Below are 19,023 nucleotides of genomic sequence, written 5' to 3'. Positions count from 1 at the left end.
GCTGACCTCAGCTCTGACCACCCGATCCTACATGGGCTTCGCCCGACGCAGCGGTGACGTCGCCGGGAGGACGGCAGCTCCAGCTGCTGACCTCAGCTCTGACCAGCCGATCCTATATGGGCTTCGCCCGACGCAGCGAGCCGCGAAATCGGGTCGCGAAACTACGCAGAATAAGGTTAGATCCCCACACGTGGCTGACCGCGGCTATTTCTGCTGCGTTCTATTTCGATGCCTTTAGCTTGGTTTAAGTCGCATTCAGAAATGGCAATTTTAACATCTAAAATATGCGTTTTAATATCGTGTTGTTGTTGTGCCTGTGTTCTGATATGGTGGATCATGAAAGGTCGGTTGTGGCCTCGCACTGTTGTCGGAAATTTAACCCATTTTTATGCCTTGGATAAATCAACAGAAATACGCCTGGTCATCCAGTCCATTGCCAACTATCAAAGCTTATACGAACCCCTAAGTGCCTGAGTGATTTTCCACACACACAATAGCATGTCTTAGACCTTGCTGGTAGCTCACGCTCGGCGCAGGTTTGCCGTGCACATACATGTCAATGGAAAATCCAAGAGTCGAGCTTCAGGACATGGAGGATCTGGTGCGACACTGAATGCCAACGCGGTTTCACATGCAGCAGAACGACACACACGCCAGTGGGTCAAAAAACATTTTACAGTTTTTGAAGCTCCTGAGGTCTTTCCCAGATAGCATGCCAAAAATTATAGTCCGTCGTGGAGAGCAATACGAATTACTGCCCTGTACTACCCTGTCAATAGACGACAAGTGGCCTCGCGTAACTGTCGTTCCAATGTCGTGATTTCGAAGATTCATCTATTCTCCAACAGCCTCCACCAAGTCCATCTGCCCGCCACTAAATGTAAACATGCGGCCTGTAATACGATGTGATGGCCTCTCGCAATGGGCCCAGCATTTTCTTCGTCCATCTTGTTAGACGGGAAAACTCGCGGTTGCGCCATAGACTGAACAGAAATCGCGCCTCGTGCTTACGCGACATCCCAACACCTCTGGTGCAGCTCAGTGGCAGTGTTGAAGGTTGGGTGGTTTCTGACTAGCTGTTTAGTGGCAGGGTGCTGTACATCGTCGCGATGATGCAAGACCTTCTCCGGTTTTCCGGCACCTGAATGTTCTGGCGGGTTACCCACTGGAAAAATAAACACCTTCCGTGAAGCGAGGCGATGCGATTTTGGTCCACTCGCACCGTGACGGTGCTAGTTACGCGGACTCAGTACTCACAACGTGTATCAGTGGCAAGAAAAAGTGGCAAGTTTGAGCGCTCAGCCAGGCTATGAACCGCAGCCCTGGTGTCGCCTGCACCAGTGGGCTGAGATGACGGTGCTACCGCCCCCCGTATGCCCTGGAGCTATTTACTCAGAATGCACTTTGTGCTGCGCAATGCACAAAGGTTGGGCCCAAGGACGACATCGGGTCAACCAACGAGTAGTAAGCCGGTTAGCTCGCATCACCCCAGCTCCAGTCCTCGTCCTGGTCCCACCCAGCTCCCTCGTCCTGGTCTCACCCAGCTCCAGTCCTCGTCCTGGTCCCACCCAGATCCCTCGTCCTGGTCCCACCCAGCTCCCTCGTCCTGGTCCCATCCAGCTCCCTCGTCTTGGTCCCACCCAGCTCCCTCGTCCTGGTCCCACCCAGCTCCAGTCCTCGTCCTGGTCCCACCCAGCTCCCTCGTCTTGGTCCTAACCAGCTCTCTCGCCCTGGTCCCACCCAGCTCCCTCGTCCTGGTCCCAACCAGCTCTCTCGTCCTGGTCCCACCCAGCTTCCTCGTCCTGGTCCCAACCAGCTCTTTCGTCCTGGTCCCATCCAGCCCCCTCGTCCTGGTGCAACCCAGCTCCCTCGTCCTGATCCCACCCAACTCCCTCGTCCTGGTCCCACCCAGCCCCCTCGTCCTCGTCCCACCCAGCTCCGCCCAGCTCACCGGAAACGACCGGTATTCAGCGGGCGCGTGAATTGGGCCACATGTAAAGAGGCTAACAGGGGAAGAGGTTTCTTGGAATCGACGTGTCCTGAGCACCTGTGTGGCATTGCTTGGCTGACTGGTCCTGGCAGAGACCCGACCCTGAACCCAGGGGGTACCGAGGCCTGAGACTTTTTAATGTGTTGCTACGCTTAGGGTTCGGAGTAGCTGTCACCATTGCCGTTTCTAAAACATCATATGTCAACGTCATTTGCAATAATGTTACTGTATGCACTTCCTTCAAGCGTTTGTCTTGTTTTGAGTGAGCAAGTAGGCCAAAAGATCCTTCTTGGAGCGCAGAAAAAAATGTGAAGAGCCGAGTCTTTCACTGCCTGGCAAGCTTCAACACCGTCATGTTCACTGCTGCATAGCCCTATAGCCGTTAGCCGATTTTTAGGATTTTTGGTACCTTACAGGCCTCGTGATGTCATCAAGCACGAGAGAAATGTCAACAAAGTGCGTGGTTGAACACACCAGCGTCATTGTTTGCCGCCCGAATGTCTCTGAACCCTATGTCGGGACACGTAACGAGGGAGCTGTAAACGCTGACAGATGGCTGCGGTCGGTTAACACCCCCGCGGTGCCGTGAGTATAACTATGGATCACTCGCAGTGACTTTAAACAGAGGTGCAGTCTCCTATTCAGTGGAGAGGGTGCTACTTCAGCCTCTCCCCCTCCCCTCGAAAATAAACAGCTGTACAAGCCCCCAAATTTGGGAACAAAATGGACTAAATCCGGCGTAAACTCCGTTTACTGACGGACTTTAGGAGCAGGTTTCATCATTTTTCACCGCTCAAATTTCTACCCAACCCCCCAATCAGTTTGAAGCGAATTACGCCCCTGAGTGTACGGCATACCCGGGGTGAAAGACCTAGCTCTTGTTCATATATTTAAGTCTGACTGATGACACAGAGGTCATGTTCAAGTCACGCGTGTAATTCGGGACGGAGAGCACAAGTTTAAGACATAATGTCACAGAATATTGGTAGTGAACTGGGACGCAAGTGTTAGAAAAGGGACTGGGTAAAAATATGTCATGTGTATGCTTGTGCCTGTGATGATTTAGACAATTTATGAGGTTTGGATATAAAATAATAAATTTAACGAGCCACGAGTGTTCGGCTGGAACCTTTATTCAACCGACATGCTCCTCATATTCCGTAAAAGCGTTTCTTCACAACAGCTGGGCAAGAGTCAGCGCCATGGGATTGACAAGCCCATGTGTAGTGTTAAAGGACGGAGGAAGGTATAGAAGATACGACAGTTTCGATATTAACACGGCGCCAGCAAAATGAAGTCCCGCTGTATCTCACGTCGGTGGGCCCAGTTATGATTTTGACAGACTTGTGGAGAAAATTTTGCGAAGGTAGAAGAGGTAGAAGAGACGAAGTTTACCATTTCCAGCCATCGGTCTTCAAACGTGATATAGTCGTGCATAGACTGTGCGGCACTCATCAAGCCACCGATGTTATCAAATAGACATATTACTCTTCAATGTCCAATTAGGGGCAATGGCCTATGCAAATGCTTCCATGACTTTGTTCCAGCAGGAGTACGCGAAAGCGGAGTTATCGCGACAGGAGACCCAATCTCAACAGGACAGAATGACGGGAGCACTCGTTGGGCATTGACAAATTTGTCATCACTATTTTGCTGGGGCCCTGGTGGTACTCTTTGGAGGGCTGTAAAAAATATGGAAGCTGTCGCCCTGCAGGCGTTATTTTTGTCATGGCTACCGCTCACGAGCGGGGTCCCACATTTGACCAGAGAAGCACGCCCCCATGCTTCCCCTCACGCTGCGTACGCCCATGGTTTCCAGGCGTAGGTCCCCCATCGAATTGGACCCCAAAGGCGAGACAGTGCTTATTCGACTATGGAAGCGCCGTTTGTACTGCAACAAAGTACAGTGTTCTGTTCCATTTTGACAGGTGTTAAGGTCAGCGGGCCCGAAAAGGTCACTGGTTGGCTAAAGTAGCCAGATCTAATACTTACCGATTTCCTGCAAGATTGACTCCGCTATTTGTAGGTTTTAGCTCGCTTCTCCAGCTGACTAAATAAGCAAATTTTTGAACATTGTTTGCTTTCGCAACTGCATTCGCCAGAAGCACGAGTGAATATCGCCTCCGAAGAAGTCTGAAGTCAGAAGAAGGTCAACTAAGGAGACAGCTGTTAAGTTGAGCATTCTCTAAAAGAACGCATAACGGATTTCAAAAATAATTTTTTAGCCGTGATTTACAATTACTAGCATGTTGCATTGAAAGCAACATATTTGACTGGGTCATAGAATCTTTCTCATATGAAAGCTTCCTATATGCATGAGGGCTTTTATTCACTGATTTTTGCATTATGACTGCTGAGTTGTTCCGCTGTTCATGTTTTTTATCCGCTTGTGACCGTAAGCACACCTTGAAACGTTGGATGTTTAAAGCGTGGATCATATTTTGACTATAATGTCGTTTGTCAGCACCGTCTGTTATAATGACGGTTGATAACTCAACATAAAACTGACATTTTCCGGTATGTGAAGAAGGACCTTCTCTGTCTCGCAAAAAAATCAATGCAATTGACGAGCCCTTAAAACTCAATAACTAACTGACCGCTTCTGTCAACTGTCTGGCTCTCTCTGTCTGGTAGATGATTGTTTCATCAATAAGTCAGACAGCGTTGTGAAACAGGCTTAGGGGATCTCTGTTTCACAAGAATGAGCCATGCGATCGACTATCATTTTGCTTAGAAAATCATTCAGTCAAGTCATTTTATACCTTTGCAGATTGCATCGTCTAAATTTCTAGAATAATCGTGAAGCCACAGATGAGAATCGAGCGCACCGACTTGACTCCGCTGCATGTCTGTCTGCGTCAGCACGCCCCGTGTATGCGGATGGCCCGCGTCTGCACACGGTTTGGCTGTCTAACATCCCAGAGTTCCCTGGTGTCTGCCCACGCCCCATCTGTACATGCTACAGGCGGCAGACAGCCTTCCAGCTTTCACATCAGAGCCTCACGCCACATACGCTGAGGCTTTTCGGATGGCCCATCTCCTGGGCGATGTACTTACCTCTGTCCACGCCCCTACAAACTCCCCTGTAACCATTGGCTGAGGACGGTTGCCGCCAACAGAGACACCCATGGCAGGAGGCGGCCGATGGCACCGACTACAGTGGTAAATCCTTTTGTTCATCTTGGAGAACGGATGATGTAAGGATCAACATCATTTGTAGGATCTTGATAATGCTCAAAACTACTTGTTCTGTGCGAACTTAGCGATTTACTGACAATAATTTAGGAAATGCGTTCGCGCTGATCATGCCGTCCTATTTCTATCAGTCCTTTTTTGTGGGTAGCTGTAGCTCAGAGGACAATGAAAGAGCTATACGAAAGCGTTTCATGTGGTTTGAGGAGAAAATGAGCATTATTCATTCAGCAGTGGCGGCGGTTCAATAAAATCGGGGTGGTGGCAGGAAAAGGGCAAACGGTGTTTTTTAAATTGCTTATTTTCCTGCAACACTTAAGGAATATCATCAGTGGTGGACCTTTGCATGAAATGCTAACAATGCTAGGGTCTAAATAAAGGCGGAACTTTGTTTCCTAGTTGCCTTGGTTTAGGTTGGAACTTTTTGGTGGCGAAACCCATACGTGAGAGGGGAAGGGGCCCACAGAACTTTTCCTCAGCCTCCTCTTCAACGCTTTTAGTATTGACGTTTATGTGTTGTTATGGAGAGATAAGAAGTTTGGCTATGACCGTAAATGAGATTGAAGCCGTCATTTCCTCCTACACAACGCCACAAAATTTAGTTTCATTTCATTTCATTTTGTACTGTAGATGCATCCCAAATGACCGATAAAGTTCCGCCTACAAGTAGTACAAGATTTGACCGAAGGTAGGTGCGGCTGCTCTCTGATTTCTTGTTACTTGATGTCGATCTTCTTACCCTAGAATTTTAAAGCACGCACAAAACAGACGTCATCAGTCGTGTCGACGTCGGTCACGTGCTCTTACGACATTCTCTTGGCACGGGTGTGAAATGTTGGCGGTGCTTGGCGTCTGACGTCAGTGGACGGGTGAGGTGTACGGCATATGTTTACAGTTAGGGTGCTAGCTCTACGAGTGACGACACGTGGGGTGGTCCCCGGAAGTGTCCCGACTGCTTGTCAGCGGTTGTTAACACGACGCTGAGAGTCAAAGCTCACTGGAGCGACAATAAGCCACGCGAGCGGATGCTCCGAGACGTCATGTGAATTGATGTGAATCTGACGCCTATCATTGTCGGGTTTGCCATATCAGCTAACTTAAACGCTACCAACAACCGCGACCCGTCAGCAGACCAGCGGTGTGACCGATTCATTTGCCAGCTGCTGACGATCTGGGGGCAATGGCATGCAGGTTCAAATCCGTCTGTCGTTAGAGGAATTTCGAGACCCGGCGTGACTACCGCGTGAGCGCTCGCGTCAGAGACCACAACCGCCGGCATCTATTAATAATCCAAGTCGAAGCTGCCTACTGCGGCTTCCTTAGGATGAGGTGGACGCTCAGCATAACACTGCGGTGTTTGTCCGGGCCTAGAAAACCCAACCGCAAACTTCTTGCACATGTGTAGCAAATGAGGCACGCCTTGTTGTGCCCGTGGACCAGAATGCAATGGGAAGCAGACGCAACACCACAAAGCAACATGTATTAATATATTTTCTTTGTTGGCATAGACATTGCAATAAGCACATCCACGTGCCGCAATGCGGCTCGTTCGAAACGAGCGTCACGTTTCTATCTGCACACTTGTCTCCCAGCCGATCTAACTGGCATGTCTAGATATGTACATTATGTACAACGCGGACAATGAACACACCTCCACTGCCTGTGTAGTGCACATTTGCCACCTGCAAAAAGTTATAAATACTGATAGTTAGCTGACGCTACACAGAGCCCAGCGATGCGGTGTGAGTACCAGCCCATTCGCTGTCTAGCTGGAGGCGAGCTTGCCCTCCTTACACCTCGGGCATTTCCAAGGTCAGGGCGACCCCGTGGTCGGCGCGATTCCTCGGGACGCACACCCTCAGCGAACGGCGCGACGGCCAGCAGCCTTGGCGGCCGGGCGGCGAGGCTCTCCGCCTCCGTGTCCCGGCGCCGCGCGCGTGCAGCCCCAGTGACGTCACGCCCTCGGACGGGCCGTCTCCGGGGCGGGCCGGCGACCACTCGATCTGGCCGGATTTCCACCGGCCCTAGCCCGGGTCTGGCGAGCTCTCGGCACGCCGGGTCACAGGGCCGGTCTACGAGCCGAGCATGCTGAGGCCCACGCTCGTGCCCATCAGGTAGTTCTTGTAGATGGTCTGGATCTTCTGCTGCAGCACTTTCAGCTGTTGCGACAGCTCCTCGCTGTCCTGCTTGTTGGCCTCCAGCGTCTCCATGCCGGGGAAGTCCTGCTTGGAGCAACAGTCCAGGAAACCCTGCAGATGGGCACGCAGAATTAAAGCCCCCATCCGGCGCCGAGCCCTCACTCCTCTTGTGGACCAGTGAATTGCAACTTATCTTCACATCCAACGGTGCGTGAAGCCGTGCCAAGGAAGCAAGCATTTATCTCCTTCAGTGCCCTCCCCACTCCTCTCTCCCTTCGCTTCCTCTTCTTACTTTTCTGCATGATAACATGCGAAGGATGACTTGTCAAAAACACTGCTTAGACCTGTTGTGCAGCACCGTAAGGGCGATTCAAACTTAAATCCCCTCCTCTCCCCTCCCTCCCGGATCCCCTTCTCTATGCTTATTTGCCGTCGTAAGCTACCTAAATCGGCCCATTAAGACCTGATTAACAGCTCATAGATGGTCTGAACTGCATGCGATACGTCCTTCTCAGACAAAACACGTCGGAAAGGCTTCGGGCTTCGGAATCTGGTGAAATGCCCTTGACACCAATAAGCGGGCTTAGCGCATTCCACCGTCGACGCCCAGGCTAGATCCACCTGTGCTGTACCAGGCACTGAATGAAGCACGGCGCAGTTGATGGGGCAACCCAGCTACATGTACTCAGCTGGATCTCCAGGCTAATGACTAGACGGCGACAGTCAAGGACTTAGCATATCCAAGAGCAGTCCACCGAAGTGTACCCTGGCGACTATGCACAGGAGGTAATTGCGCTGAATATAGCTTAACTAATTGTATAGCTATCATAATTGTATATAGTAATTGTATAATATAGCTAATTGAAAAGTGTGTGTGCGACCGTTACCGGCAAATAACTTTACGATAATGCATCACGTGAATTTTCTGGCCATCTGCAAAGTGAACGGTGAGACTGTGCTGACAAATAAACAATGCCCTAAATTAGATGTAATGATGAACATAGCACATGACACTCATGCATTTTTACATACGGAATGTGCCCCACGTTATAATGTCGATATTATATGGAGACAAACGTAACATTTGGTATGCCTGGGTACATATGGTGCTGCTACAATTGTAAAAATTGCGTGCATGTCGTCAACGTCCAAGAATGTACACAAAAAGACAATATTATTGCAGAATGCGCCCACTGCATACGTATGCGCCATGTTTTGTCACCACATGTCACTAGCCTCTGGTCGCCTGTCTGGATCTCGTTTTGTAACGTACAGCCGGCATGACTAACGTACGATCACGCACTTGGCAGTGGTGAGACCGTTCTAACGGAACGCAGAAGTTGGAAGCAATTTCTGCCAGACGCTTCCTAGGGCCTTTCAGAAATCGAGCAGGAACGTTATTTTTACTTGCTGGCATATCAGTTGATGATCTCCATTCACAGTATTACTGCCTTTTGACCCCACCCCTGGGACGGCATCTGACAACCACAGAATATGACGCCGAAACCGATAGCCTTCAAGCGCTGGCAAAGTGATGCTTCGGCGCCCAAGGTGACAGGGTGGGGATGGATAGCGGCTTTACCCAATTCATTCTGTGCAATGGGATGCAGGGCTCGCCATCGTACGGAGCTCATTTCAAAGTCATCCAGATCAGGGTGCCGCCGCCGTCGCGCCCCACGCCGTGTCCGGTATCGGCGGGCGGCGCGGGCTGCCTCCCGGTGCCCGCCCGTGCCGCCGGGTGAGCAGCCTACCTGCAGAATGTCCCTCCTGCGGGACAAGCTCGGCAGCTTGTCGGCCAGCTGCTCGAGCGGCGAGTCCAGCTGCGCCATCCCGCTGGCCGTGAAGCAGGCCTGCAGCTTCGAGAACAGGACCTCGTCTGCCGGACAGAGGACACGGTGAGACTGACGGGTGAGACGGGTGGCGGGTGAGCCATACACACGTGTTCCGATGCACGTGGCGCTGAGAACACGCGTGCACACGTGAACGGGAATGCAGTGCGCCGAAGCGGCGAGCAATTTCACCTCCGCGTCAGCTTTCTCAAAATGGGTTGCGGCTCTCTACAAAGTCGTCCCTGACATCACGTATCGCGTGGGTCGTATAATCGAGCAAACAGCCAACCTCCAAATAAGCGCCGCAGCCTCCAGACAGTATAATCAGCTCCATAGATATTCCGAACGCCCGTGCCCTCTTTGCCAGTGTGACATGCACGTGTCTGCCGCTGCCGACCTTTGACTGCCGCCCCGTTAGCGGTCCCGCTGTCAACAGCGGCGTCGGATGCTATCCATCCTCCGCGGACATGTCGCCTTCAGGAAAGCGGGGAGGAGCGGGACATATTGGGGGAGGCTGTTTGACGGCCGTTGAGGTCACGGTACCGACCAGGACAGGCGACTTAAGTCGCCGGAACCAGTTATAAGCAGGCTGAGGTAATGCCCGTGCGGAAGGGGAGTGGATGGGTCAGTAGGGACACCCCTGCTGGGGGTGCGGCCGCGGGTCAGAGGCCGCAGGGGTCGAGGGTAGGGGCCAGTCATGAGCGGGACAAGTAAAGTGGGCAGACCTCTCACAATCAACACGGAGATAAGCAAATGTTGGAGGATGGGCAGGGTGGATGCCATACAAGGCGGCGACGACGGCCCTTGGAACTATAGGTGATGCACGTACCAAACGCCCCATACCTCCAGTAAGGACCCCCTGCCATACGTCGACGGCATCAAACCACTGCTAGTGCTACCAAACACGCGATCTGCTCACGGAAACGGATTCCCCGAACCCGCTGTGTAAAGAGGACGTGCGTCCAGCTGTGCTGAATGCAAGGTGCACCGAACACCAAAGCTTTTCAATGGACGACCATACAAAGGGTCGGACAGGAGCTTGCCAGTGGGGAAGGGGAGGGGCAAATTCGTGGAGCGTGGACCCCTCGGCCCCTATTCGTGAGTACCAAGTGCAATGTCATGACTGTACGGGATAAATAAAGCACATCAACGTTATCGCGCCCCTCCCTTTCACCCATCGATGCTTTGCTTGGACCCTTGCGTGACATGCTTTTCGGCAGCGACGATCATGCCAATTTGGCGCTCTGATCCCCACTCGTCATCCCCTCCCTCTGCGCCCCGCTGGTACCCTGGACACCGGGGGGTTCCCGGTTCCTGCGGGCGGGACGGTCACTGCGGAGACCCCGCGGCTCGACATCGGTCTTCCCGGACTCGGCACGCGTCACCCCGCCGATAGCGGAGCGTCGAAGCTGCGCTCACCGGGCTGAGTCAGCCGCCGCTGCCCGCACCCCACGCGGCGATTAACGCGCAGTACCGGCCACACGAGCCGCCGCAGAACGGGGCGGCACGTGATCGGCACCGACGTCGCGTGGCGTCAGCGTTCGACACAGGCTCGCGCGCCGGGCTAAGCCCACTGGCGTGGACCGTGAGGCGACATCGCCGTGAACGCTCAGCCGGTTTAGCGCTGCTTGAGTTGTTATGTTTGGGAGGTGATGGCATACCACAGGAGCGATTCACCCTGAACGGGATATCAGCAGCTGGATGCGTAAGAAGTAGGGGGCGTGCCAGGACACAGGAGAGGACTTTGCCTGGGGACAGGAGACATTTGGCAGCAATCCAGCTTTGCAGTGAAGGTAAATAATGCAATCATTTGACAATCAAAAATGGCTCAATAGCGTAAGGAATGGTTTTGCAATCAGTCTTTGTAAGCGCAGACTGTTGCGAAGAGTTCGATCATGCCGTCTCACGGATGGCGTGCGATTTTGCCGTGCCTTGTAATCTCAGCATATTGCACCCTATTGCACCCTGACTGCTTTGGCCAGTTGCCAGCTAAACGCTGTGGGTCAAATCGAGTAAACGCGACTGTTGGGACGCGAACCCGAATCGCGAATCTAGTGAACGCGGCTGCTGTGTGACGGTTTGCCTTTGACCTTGATTTATCTGAGCCGTTGTGAATTCGCCTGCATGGACTACTCGAGGTGAACAAAAATACAATTTACGATACCAATTTGGCATCCGTTGTTGGCGGGCTGGGAGCTCAAAGCTCCAAGCATCTATTTTAGATGGCTTCGGTCTTGCCACGCAAGCGTGCGGTCAGTTACACGATAACAGGTTCAAGAATTAAAACGACGGCTAGCACGCAATCGTCGGATAGAACGGCGCAGCCGCTGCCAAACCGCCCGCTCGGCAAACGGGACCGATGCAGGCAGATAAGAGCAGCTTAACAGGCATGAAACCAACCACTTACAGATGTCACTGATGCTGATGATACACACTCACTGATGTCGCTAACACTGTCGATTGTGTATGCATCGTAACAAGCGGAGCATTTAGCGTCATGCTTTAATTACTGGACATTATAAGTTCAGAGACCTTATGCCGACAGTTATCGGACTTCAACATACTGAAAAGTGCTGATGAAACGAAGTTGTCAAGCAAGCATTGGTTATGTTATCAATGCTTGACGTTTCCAGGTATGTTTAAGGTCACGAGTGAACAGGGTTGAAAAATCTGTGAACTCGGAATGCTGAAAACCCAGGAGCTCAAGACTTGTCTTTCTTACATGAAGTCTTATTACCGGGGATGTACCTGGCCGTGCCTTTGGAGTACCTAACAGGGAATGGATAGACTATGAACCTTTAACCCAGGTGTCCAGTTGTACGAGCATATACACGAACTCAGTGGAAGAAAGGACACCGCTGAGTCCAAAACGAGGAGAAGAATCCATGAAGCGCAGCTATGCACCAGGGACTTAAGCAGACTCCTCGTGATCAAAACATAAGTAAATTACGCGCACAGCTCGATATCCTAAAGCACTCTCCTTCCCGGCGTCCCACACGATGGAGCCCAAGTTCCCAGGGTGGCACCCAGGGCGACTTCTTACCGTCCAGGGCGTTGTCAATCGGCATGCAGCGAGCCGCCGGGAAGAGCGCCACCAGCAGCAGCAGCGGCAGGGCAGGAGAGCGGGCGGCTGCCATGACGGGACGGGTCGGGGCTAGTGTGACCTCAACAGGCGCGCGCCCCGGCCTCTTATACATGCCGAGCGCGCCGACACGGCCCGACTGCGGAGCCGCCGCCGCCGCCGCCGCCGCCGCCGCCGCGGTCACGTGACCGGCCGGCTGGCGTGTGGCCGGCCCGTCAGGCGTTTCTCGCTCTGTGTGTGGGGACGGCTGCAATTGCATGGCAGGAACGTGCCCTGCGGCGGCGGCCGAGGCCTGCCGCCCTCGGAGACCGGCCGTCTAGCTCCGTCGCCGGGCGCGGGAGCGGGTCACCACGCAGACCGGCGAGCGGGTCAGGGGTCAGGCTGCCGGTCAGACTGTGGAGCGGGTCGCGAGTGAGACTGTGGAGAGGGTGGGCTGTCAGACTGGGGAGCGAGAACGGTGGACTACGTAGGCTCTGCCGTAGGGTTACGCCAAGCCAACAGGTTGGCAATGATTCTGGAGTTTCGTGGAACAGCTAGACCTCCATCCTCGTCCAATCAGGGGCGAATTAGCATCGCAGGCCGTCACGCTCAATGGCTAATGCGGCGCCTGCTCTGCCCTTGTCGAATTTCCCGACTGACCAGCTGGAGTAACCAGAGCCGATTCAGGGAGCTCCCGTGACGCACCGTGCCCTCCTCCCCAGGCGCATCGCGCGCCTCGGGCGGTGCCGCACAGACCTCGCCCCTCCCCGCCCGGCCCAGACGCCGGGCCGGCAGCGGTCGGTCGCACTCTCGCTGTGGGCGGCGCAGCACGCGATCCTCCCGATCGTCTGTGATCGTCTGCGGCGCCGCCGCGCTACACTGTAACCGGGCCGGCTTGTCCGGGAAGCTCGGGAGGGCGCGCCGAATGGCTGCATAATTGGCGGCTTCGCTGCCCGTAGTGACGGGCCAGAATCCACGCTGGTCTGAATCAAGCGGCTGGCAGTCGCGGCTGCTCCATCGCGATAGGTAAAGGATGCGGATGCGGTGGCAAGGAGCTGGTGAAGCCCAGGTAGCGGGGCATGTGGATGGACGCGGCGTGCACGCTGACAAAATGTTCCCTGTGTTCTACCAGGAAAGATCAACTGCTGTGCAACATATTGTTGTGATATCCTCAGTGAACTGGTCGTTTTGCTGCACATGATGTCCGCACTATGTCAGCTGCATGAGGTGACTTCCTGTTTACAGGCGAGGCTGCAAACCGGACCAGCATTATCTGAACACTGAGCAGGCCGGACGAGTATTACCTGAACAGTGTGCAGACCGAACGAGTATTAGCCGAACAGTGCGCAGGCCGGACCAGTATTATCCGAACATTGTGCAGACCGGACGAGTATTACCTGAAGAGTGTGTAGACCGGACGAGTATTAACCGAACAGTGTGCAGAACGGACGAGTATCGCCCAAACAGTGTGCAGGTCGGACGAGTATTATCCGAACAGTGTGCAGACCGGACGAGTATTAGCCGAACAGTGTGCAGGCCGAACCAGTATTCTCCGAACAGTGCGCAGACCGGACGAGTATTACCTGAACAGTGTGTAGACCGGACGAGTATTACCCGAACAGTGTGCAGAACGGACGAGTATTACCCGAACAGTGTGCAGGTCGGACGAGTATTAACCGAACAGTGTGCAGACCGGACGAGCATTACCTGAACAGTGTGCAGACCGGACGAGCATTACCTGAACAGTGTGCAGACCGGACGAGCATTACCTGAACAGTGTGCAGACCGGACGAGCATTACCTGAACAGTGTCATTCTCAGCACGAATGGACCGGCCGGGTCCCGTCGCCGCCGACGCCGTTCTTCAGTTGCCGATATTCTGGCAGGCGATAAATGCGGCTTCACATAGGTTTCATTAAAGAAATGTGCAATTGCACGGGTGTTATGGTGTGCTATGGCGTTTAGAAATTTGCTTGCAAATGATTTAAACGGGCTTATTTTCGGCAGCACCGCACTATGGCCAAAATGCGGATATTCCATTAATATGTTAAACGACAAAGTTGTTTATTATGAAAATGGTGCACAGGGGAATCAAAACCGGACCAACGCCTTGACGCAAAGAGGTAGGCAGAATTTCACGGTGGAGGGTACAACAACAATGAAAACCGAGTTTGGGGCCCGCAGGTGAGCAAAAATTCTTGTTTAGCGTAAAACAGCATCACATGTTCTCAATTTTGATTTTACGTGTTTAACTGGAAGTTTTCACTGCCAACATGTTGTATATATATATATATATATATATATATATATATATATATATATATATATATATGTGTGTGTGTGTGTGTGTGTGTGTGTGTGTGTAAGTATCGTAATTTTATAACGGGGCCATGTTCGCCAGTGGCCTCTATGTGAGTAATCCCATGCCTCAATGGCCTGACATAGCTGCGACGCGACATTTGGTGTTGGAGGGAATGAATGGCTTAAGCCGCGGCAAGACACCCGCCTTGGGTCACACGACCGTAGACATCGAAAGACATAACGGTTTTTCACCCCATTTTGCCAGGAATCAGGCTAAAGCCTCGCATACCCTATAGCTTTTTTGGTGCAGTGCTGAATGGTATGCATCGGTGCGGAGAACAAGAGAAGCGATTATACATTGTGCGGCCTACTCATGCAAGTTGTATAACTAGTAAAAACCACTTGTGCTGGGATAAAAAATGCTTTCAAATCTGCTGCAAACCCAATAAAACTTTTCGCATCTCGTGATGTCGCCACGGAGTAACACGTTCGCCATGATTGAGGGCAGGAGCCCTGAGGACGTCGTGCGTTATAAGCTTGAAAGATGCTTCGGGGCAAGTGTACTGTGGTTATCTGAATAGATACAGCATATTTGCAGTAGAGCGCTACCTACGCTTTGATAGAAGTGCTTCGAAGAGAGTCATAATGATCATCAATGTCAAATGATGTAGTTATCATCGACGCACCTAAGTATCCGCACAATGGCAATGAGATTGTGCACTGATTCAAAGAAACCGATGCTTAAAGCATAAGAAAAGATAAAATAGAAGTAATGACGTCATGCAGGCACACAGTGGGGCTTCTCATTTTACCCGCATCAGAATGTGGGATGCGTGTGACCTGTCTCACCTTGGGATGATCACCTGCACCAGCATGCTTCTCCGTTCCTGTTCTCATGCAACTGGTGTTGACCCCGCGCTACTACATCCTCGGGTAATCGCGATGTAAGGGTGACTTTGACCGGTCTTGTGGTAATGCTCTAATAGCACGAATTTGTATGATTTCACGATAACTGAATGAACAGGTTAGCTTTTGGTAATATTGCGATGCATCAGGAAATCATGTGTAATCAAACAGTTTCCACGCAATGGCCTGGAAAACAGCACAGAACAACCTTTGAAGAATTGGGCAACAAATTATAATTGGTGCTGGAATCTATCCGTGTAAACATGAATTACTGGATACACCCCCTGAAGGCGCGGCAGCAGGGGCAGGCCAGATTACTGACTCGATGATTTTACGCTAACACAAGCACAATGAGATTTCCTCGTCCTATGGGCCTGTTCACAGCAAATTTCACGATATTTTCCAAAACTAAACGCCTTCCAGGAATACGCTACTACTACACAAACTTCGCTTTCCCTAGATCTCCGGCACACCCCTTTTATAATCAGCGGCCGCTTCATGCATATTTGCGAGGCCATGGTGGGTGCCGCTCGTTAAGCAAGAGGCGGCGGATGCACGGTAATGCTCAATGGCTCTTGGAATCGCCAAGCCCCGCTTGTAATCCGATTTAAGCCTTCATTCATTTATGGCATGTCACGCAAAGATATTATCGGTGCAGCGTGACGACTGTTGTGAGACGGTGTGGGATTCCTGCTCGGGGGGCACGAGGCACGCATGACAGAGCTTCGATGTCCGATCAGATCCCGCGGCGTCGCGTGTGGGCGCCAGCGACGTGCCGCTGACTTCAACACCCCTGAGCTGAAAATCCTACGAGGTATCCAATGTCGATGTCGGCGACCCTGTCGAAACGTGATGACACTGCTTCCTGTCCGGCTATGAGAACGATGACGGCAATGTAAACGGACGGGAGCAAGTGCAGCGGGGTGTGCTAGGAAGTGTTTTAAACGAAGAAATTGGAATAATGAGCTCGCCAAGCCATGTTCTCGCGGCCATGGCAATGGTGCTCAAATGACGCGTGCACTCGCTCCCGCTCAGATTAGCGGACAAAGTGCGTCCTCTCGCCAACAGTATGAGTTTACTAGGATTCCAGCTCATGTGAACTTTGGTCAGTTTTTGTCTACTGGATCTTCTTATACATTACGATTCAAATGACGCGACAGTTTTACAGAGAAATCGTGAATATGAGACGCAGGCACTGCAGAAAGACTTTTGCCCCAGCTGCTGCCCGCGTCAAGTGGATTGTTTGCATTTGCACCCGACGGTCTCTGGAGGATATCGCGGTGTTCTGCGATGTTTCACAAAACGTTTGAGCATTCACACTACGCAAACAACACAAAATCTTGTGTACTTTTGCACGTACGGGAAGCGCGCAATCTTATCACAACCAGGCGTCAGCCATTGAAAATGGGGCAACGAATACGCACGCATGCTTTGTGGCTAGCAGTGAGACATCAGCTCTTGTTTTCGTCATTTGTTACCTCGCGGGTGCTCGGGCTGGTTTGAAGGAATCCAGCGTGAGACAAAAGGTGAAGGACCCCATGAGAGGAATTGATGCAAAACGCGTGCGTTATGTCAAGCTACTTATCACATTGGTGAGTCTGGCTCGGTGTCCTGAGGTGTGTGTCTCGCCTTCACGAGAGAAATTGATGCAAGATGTGTGTGTTATATCAAGCTACTTATCACACCGGTGCGTCTGGCTTGGTGTGTTAAGGTGGGTGTGTTCCGCTGCGTTGGGCTTAGAGGGTGACTGCGCTGCGTGATCAACGCGTCTTGACCGACTGTTACATAATTGCCTTGCGGGCAGACTTAGTCACCGGTGATAAGTATCGCATTTCACTAATGAGACCCTTACCATTGCTGCGCAGCTGCTCCACGCAATAGTTGGGAGGCGATAAGCTGCAATTTAGGCTAGTTTTATGCAGCCAAATATCTCTTTTGAGTCGTCGCCTGGGCAGCGAGGTGGATGCTGGTTTTCAAGCCTCAAATTTCGCCCTGCGAGCAATTATTCCAATCACGAAGAACTTGTCCCAATCGCGGATGCCTGTTCCAATACGCCGAAGCTGACGCCTCTCACTCTGTCAGCGTCACAGTCAATTAGAAGAGGTTGACACGACACAGCCGTCGAGTGACATCTAGCATCAATTCTTTTTATTGTTTGTGACGACACTGCCGTTAGTGGAAGCCATCGTCGGCTCTGTTCGGTGGAGGTGAGAACTCTTCTGCTCCGGTTGGAGACCGCCGTCGGTGCCAAGCGTCCGCGGGTATCGCCACGTCCGCCGATCCGAAGAAAACCCATCCGGATCATTCCTCCGAGTTCCAACAACCCGCTCAATGTCGAACCAACTATAAACAGATCGCATAAAAATGTCATAACTCCGAGGCCAGAGCCGCGCCGGCAGCGGCGGCGTCTGGAGCCGGCAGGCTGGCCACCGCGCCGCCCATTAGGCATGCACGGAATGCCGGGCAGCGCACGCCGGCGCCCCTGACTGCCCTACGGCAATGCCGCGCGGCCACGCCGTAAGCCACGAGATCTTCTGCTCGGTTCAGGGAACCGGCGGCGAACTGTCGCGCGACCACCCGCGACAGGTGGGGAAGGCGGCGTCAGAGCGCTGGAAAGCAGCGCACGACGTCTTGTGTGACGTTCTGTGTACTGCTTCCGTCACAACTTCGCCTTTGGGCCTTGCCGGAATCATCAGTTATTGGAGCTTGTTAGCAGTGCAGGCTCAAGACCATGCGCACGCCTATTGCTCGCCAACGAAATGTTTCAGCCATATTTTTCGACCAGTACCCTTTCGCCTTATCGCACAACTTGTTGCGAAAAGGAGATACTTTGATAATGGCTTCTATATGAATACCACATGAAAGACCTCACAAGAATACCAAAAGATCCACTGACCGCCGGGATCTTTTGTTTTGTTTTTTTACTTCTGGAGTCGTAGCTGAATGCTGCCCCAGGCGTTCGTAATGAGCAGTCACACAACTCGGTATGGAAAGCCAGGAAACGTGGACGTTATCCCAGCGAGACCAACTCTTGAAGCAAGTGCAGAGTCAGCGTAAAAGCCCATCTTCTGGCCACAAAAGGACGACGTCGCAGATGTAGCAAGGTACTAATTTGGTCGTGCAGATGCAAGAGCACGACTAATAAAAGCTCAAAATTGCGGCTCTCTGGCTCGAACTATTCTTAATCATAACAGCAGCTCCACATATGGACACGGAGAGAGACTGAAATAATCTTCCGCCTATAAACGTTTGCAAAACCCCGTAGGCTTCAAAGAGCTCTTGGTATGACGGGGCCAGATGCGCGGTCACGAGGACACAGAGGTCTCAGCCTCGCCCCGCCTTACTCCCGCTCTGGCACCCGCTCTCGCACCCGCTCTGGCACCCACTCCGAGACCCGCTCTGGCAGCATGTGGAAGGACATCCTGGCTGCAAAGGCGCGCGCTGCAGTGTGCACAGTCCAGCCAGGTGGGGCCTGGCGAATGGGTAAGTGCTGGCGGTAATCGCCATTAACTGCCCAGATCGCTCACGCTCCGCCGGTCCACGGACAGCCCTGATTAGGAGCTCTGCACCACGCGGCAGCTGGCACGCCCCAGCACGCGGCTCGCGT

General features: G+C 52.5%; 1 protein-coding gene across 1 annotated transcript; it reads right to left on the bottom strand.

The window, feature by feature from the left end:
• Positions 1-7,105: 7,105 nt before the first annotated feature.
• Positions 7,106-12,353, bottom strand: LOC119107882 (uncharacterized). Its single transcript, XM_037231450.1, has 3 exons — positions 12,193-12,353; positions 9,072-9,196; positions 7,106-7,431 (listed from the first exon to the last, which is right to left on the bottom strand). Exons 1-3 carry the CDS (start codon positions 12,344-12,346, stop codon positions 7,255-7,257), a joined length of 456 nt encoding a protein of 151 aa, XP_037087345.1. The 5' UTR covers positions 12,347-12,353; the 3' UTR covers positions 7,106-7,254.
• Positions 12,354-19,023: the final 6,670 nt, after the last annotated feature.

Source organism: Pollicipes pollicipes, unplaced genomic scaffold, assembly GCF_011947565.3.
Source record: "Pollicipes pollicipes isolate AB1234 unplaced genomic scaffold, Ppol_2.1 Scaffold_6686;HRSCAF=7923_pilon_pilon_pilon, whole genome shotgun sequence".
Taxonomy (NCBI): domain Eukaryota; kingdom Metazoa; phylum Arthropoda; class Thecostraca; order Pollicipedomorpha; family Pollicipedidae; genus Pollicipes; species Pollicipes pollicipes.
This window is presented reverse-complemented; position numbering and strand designations above follow the sequence as displayed.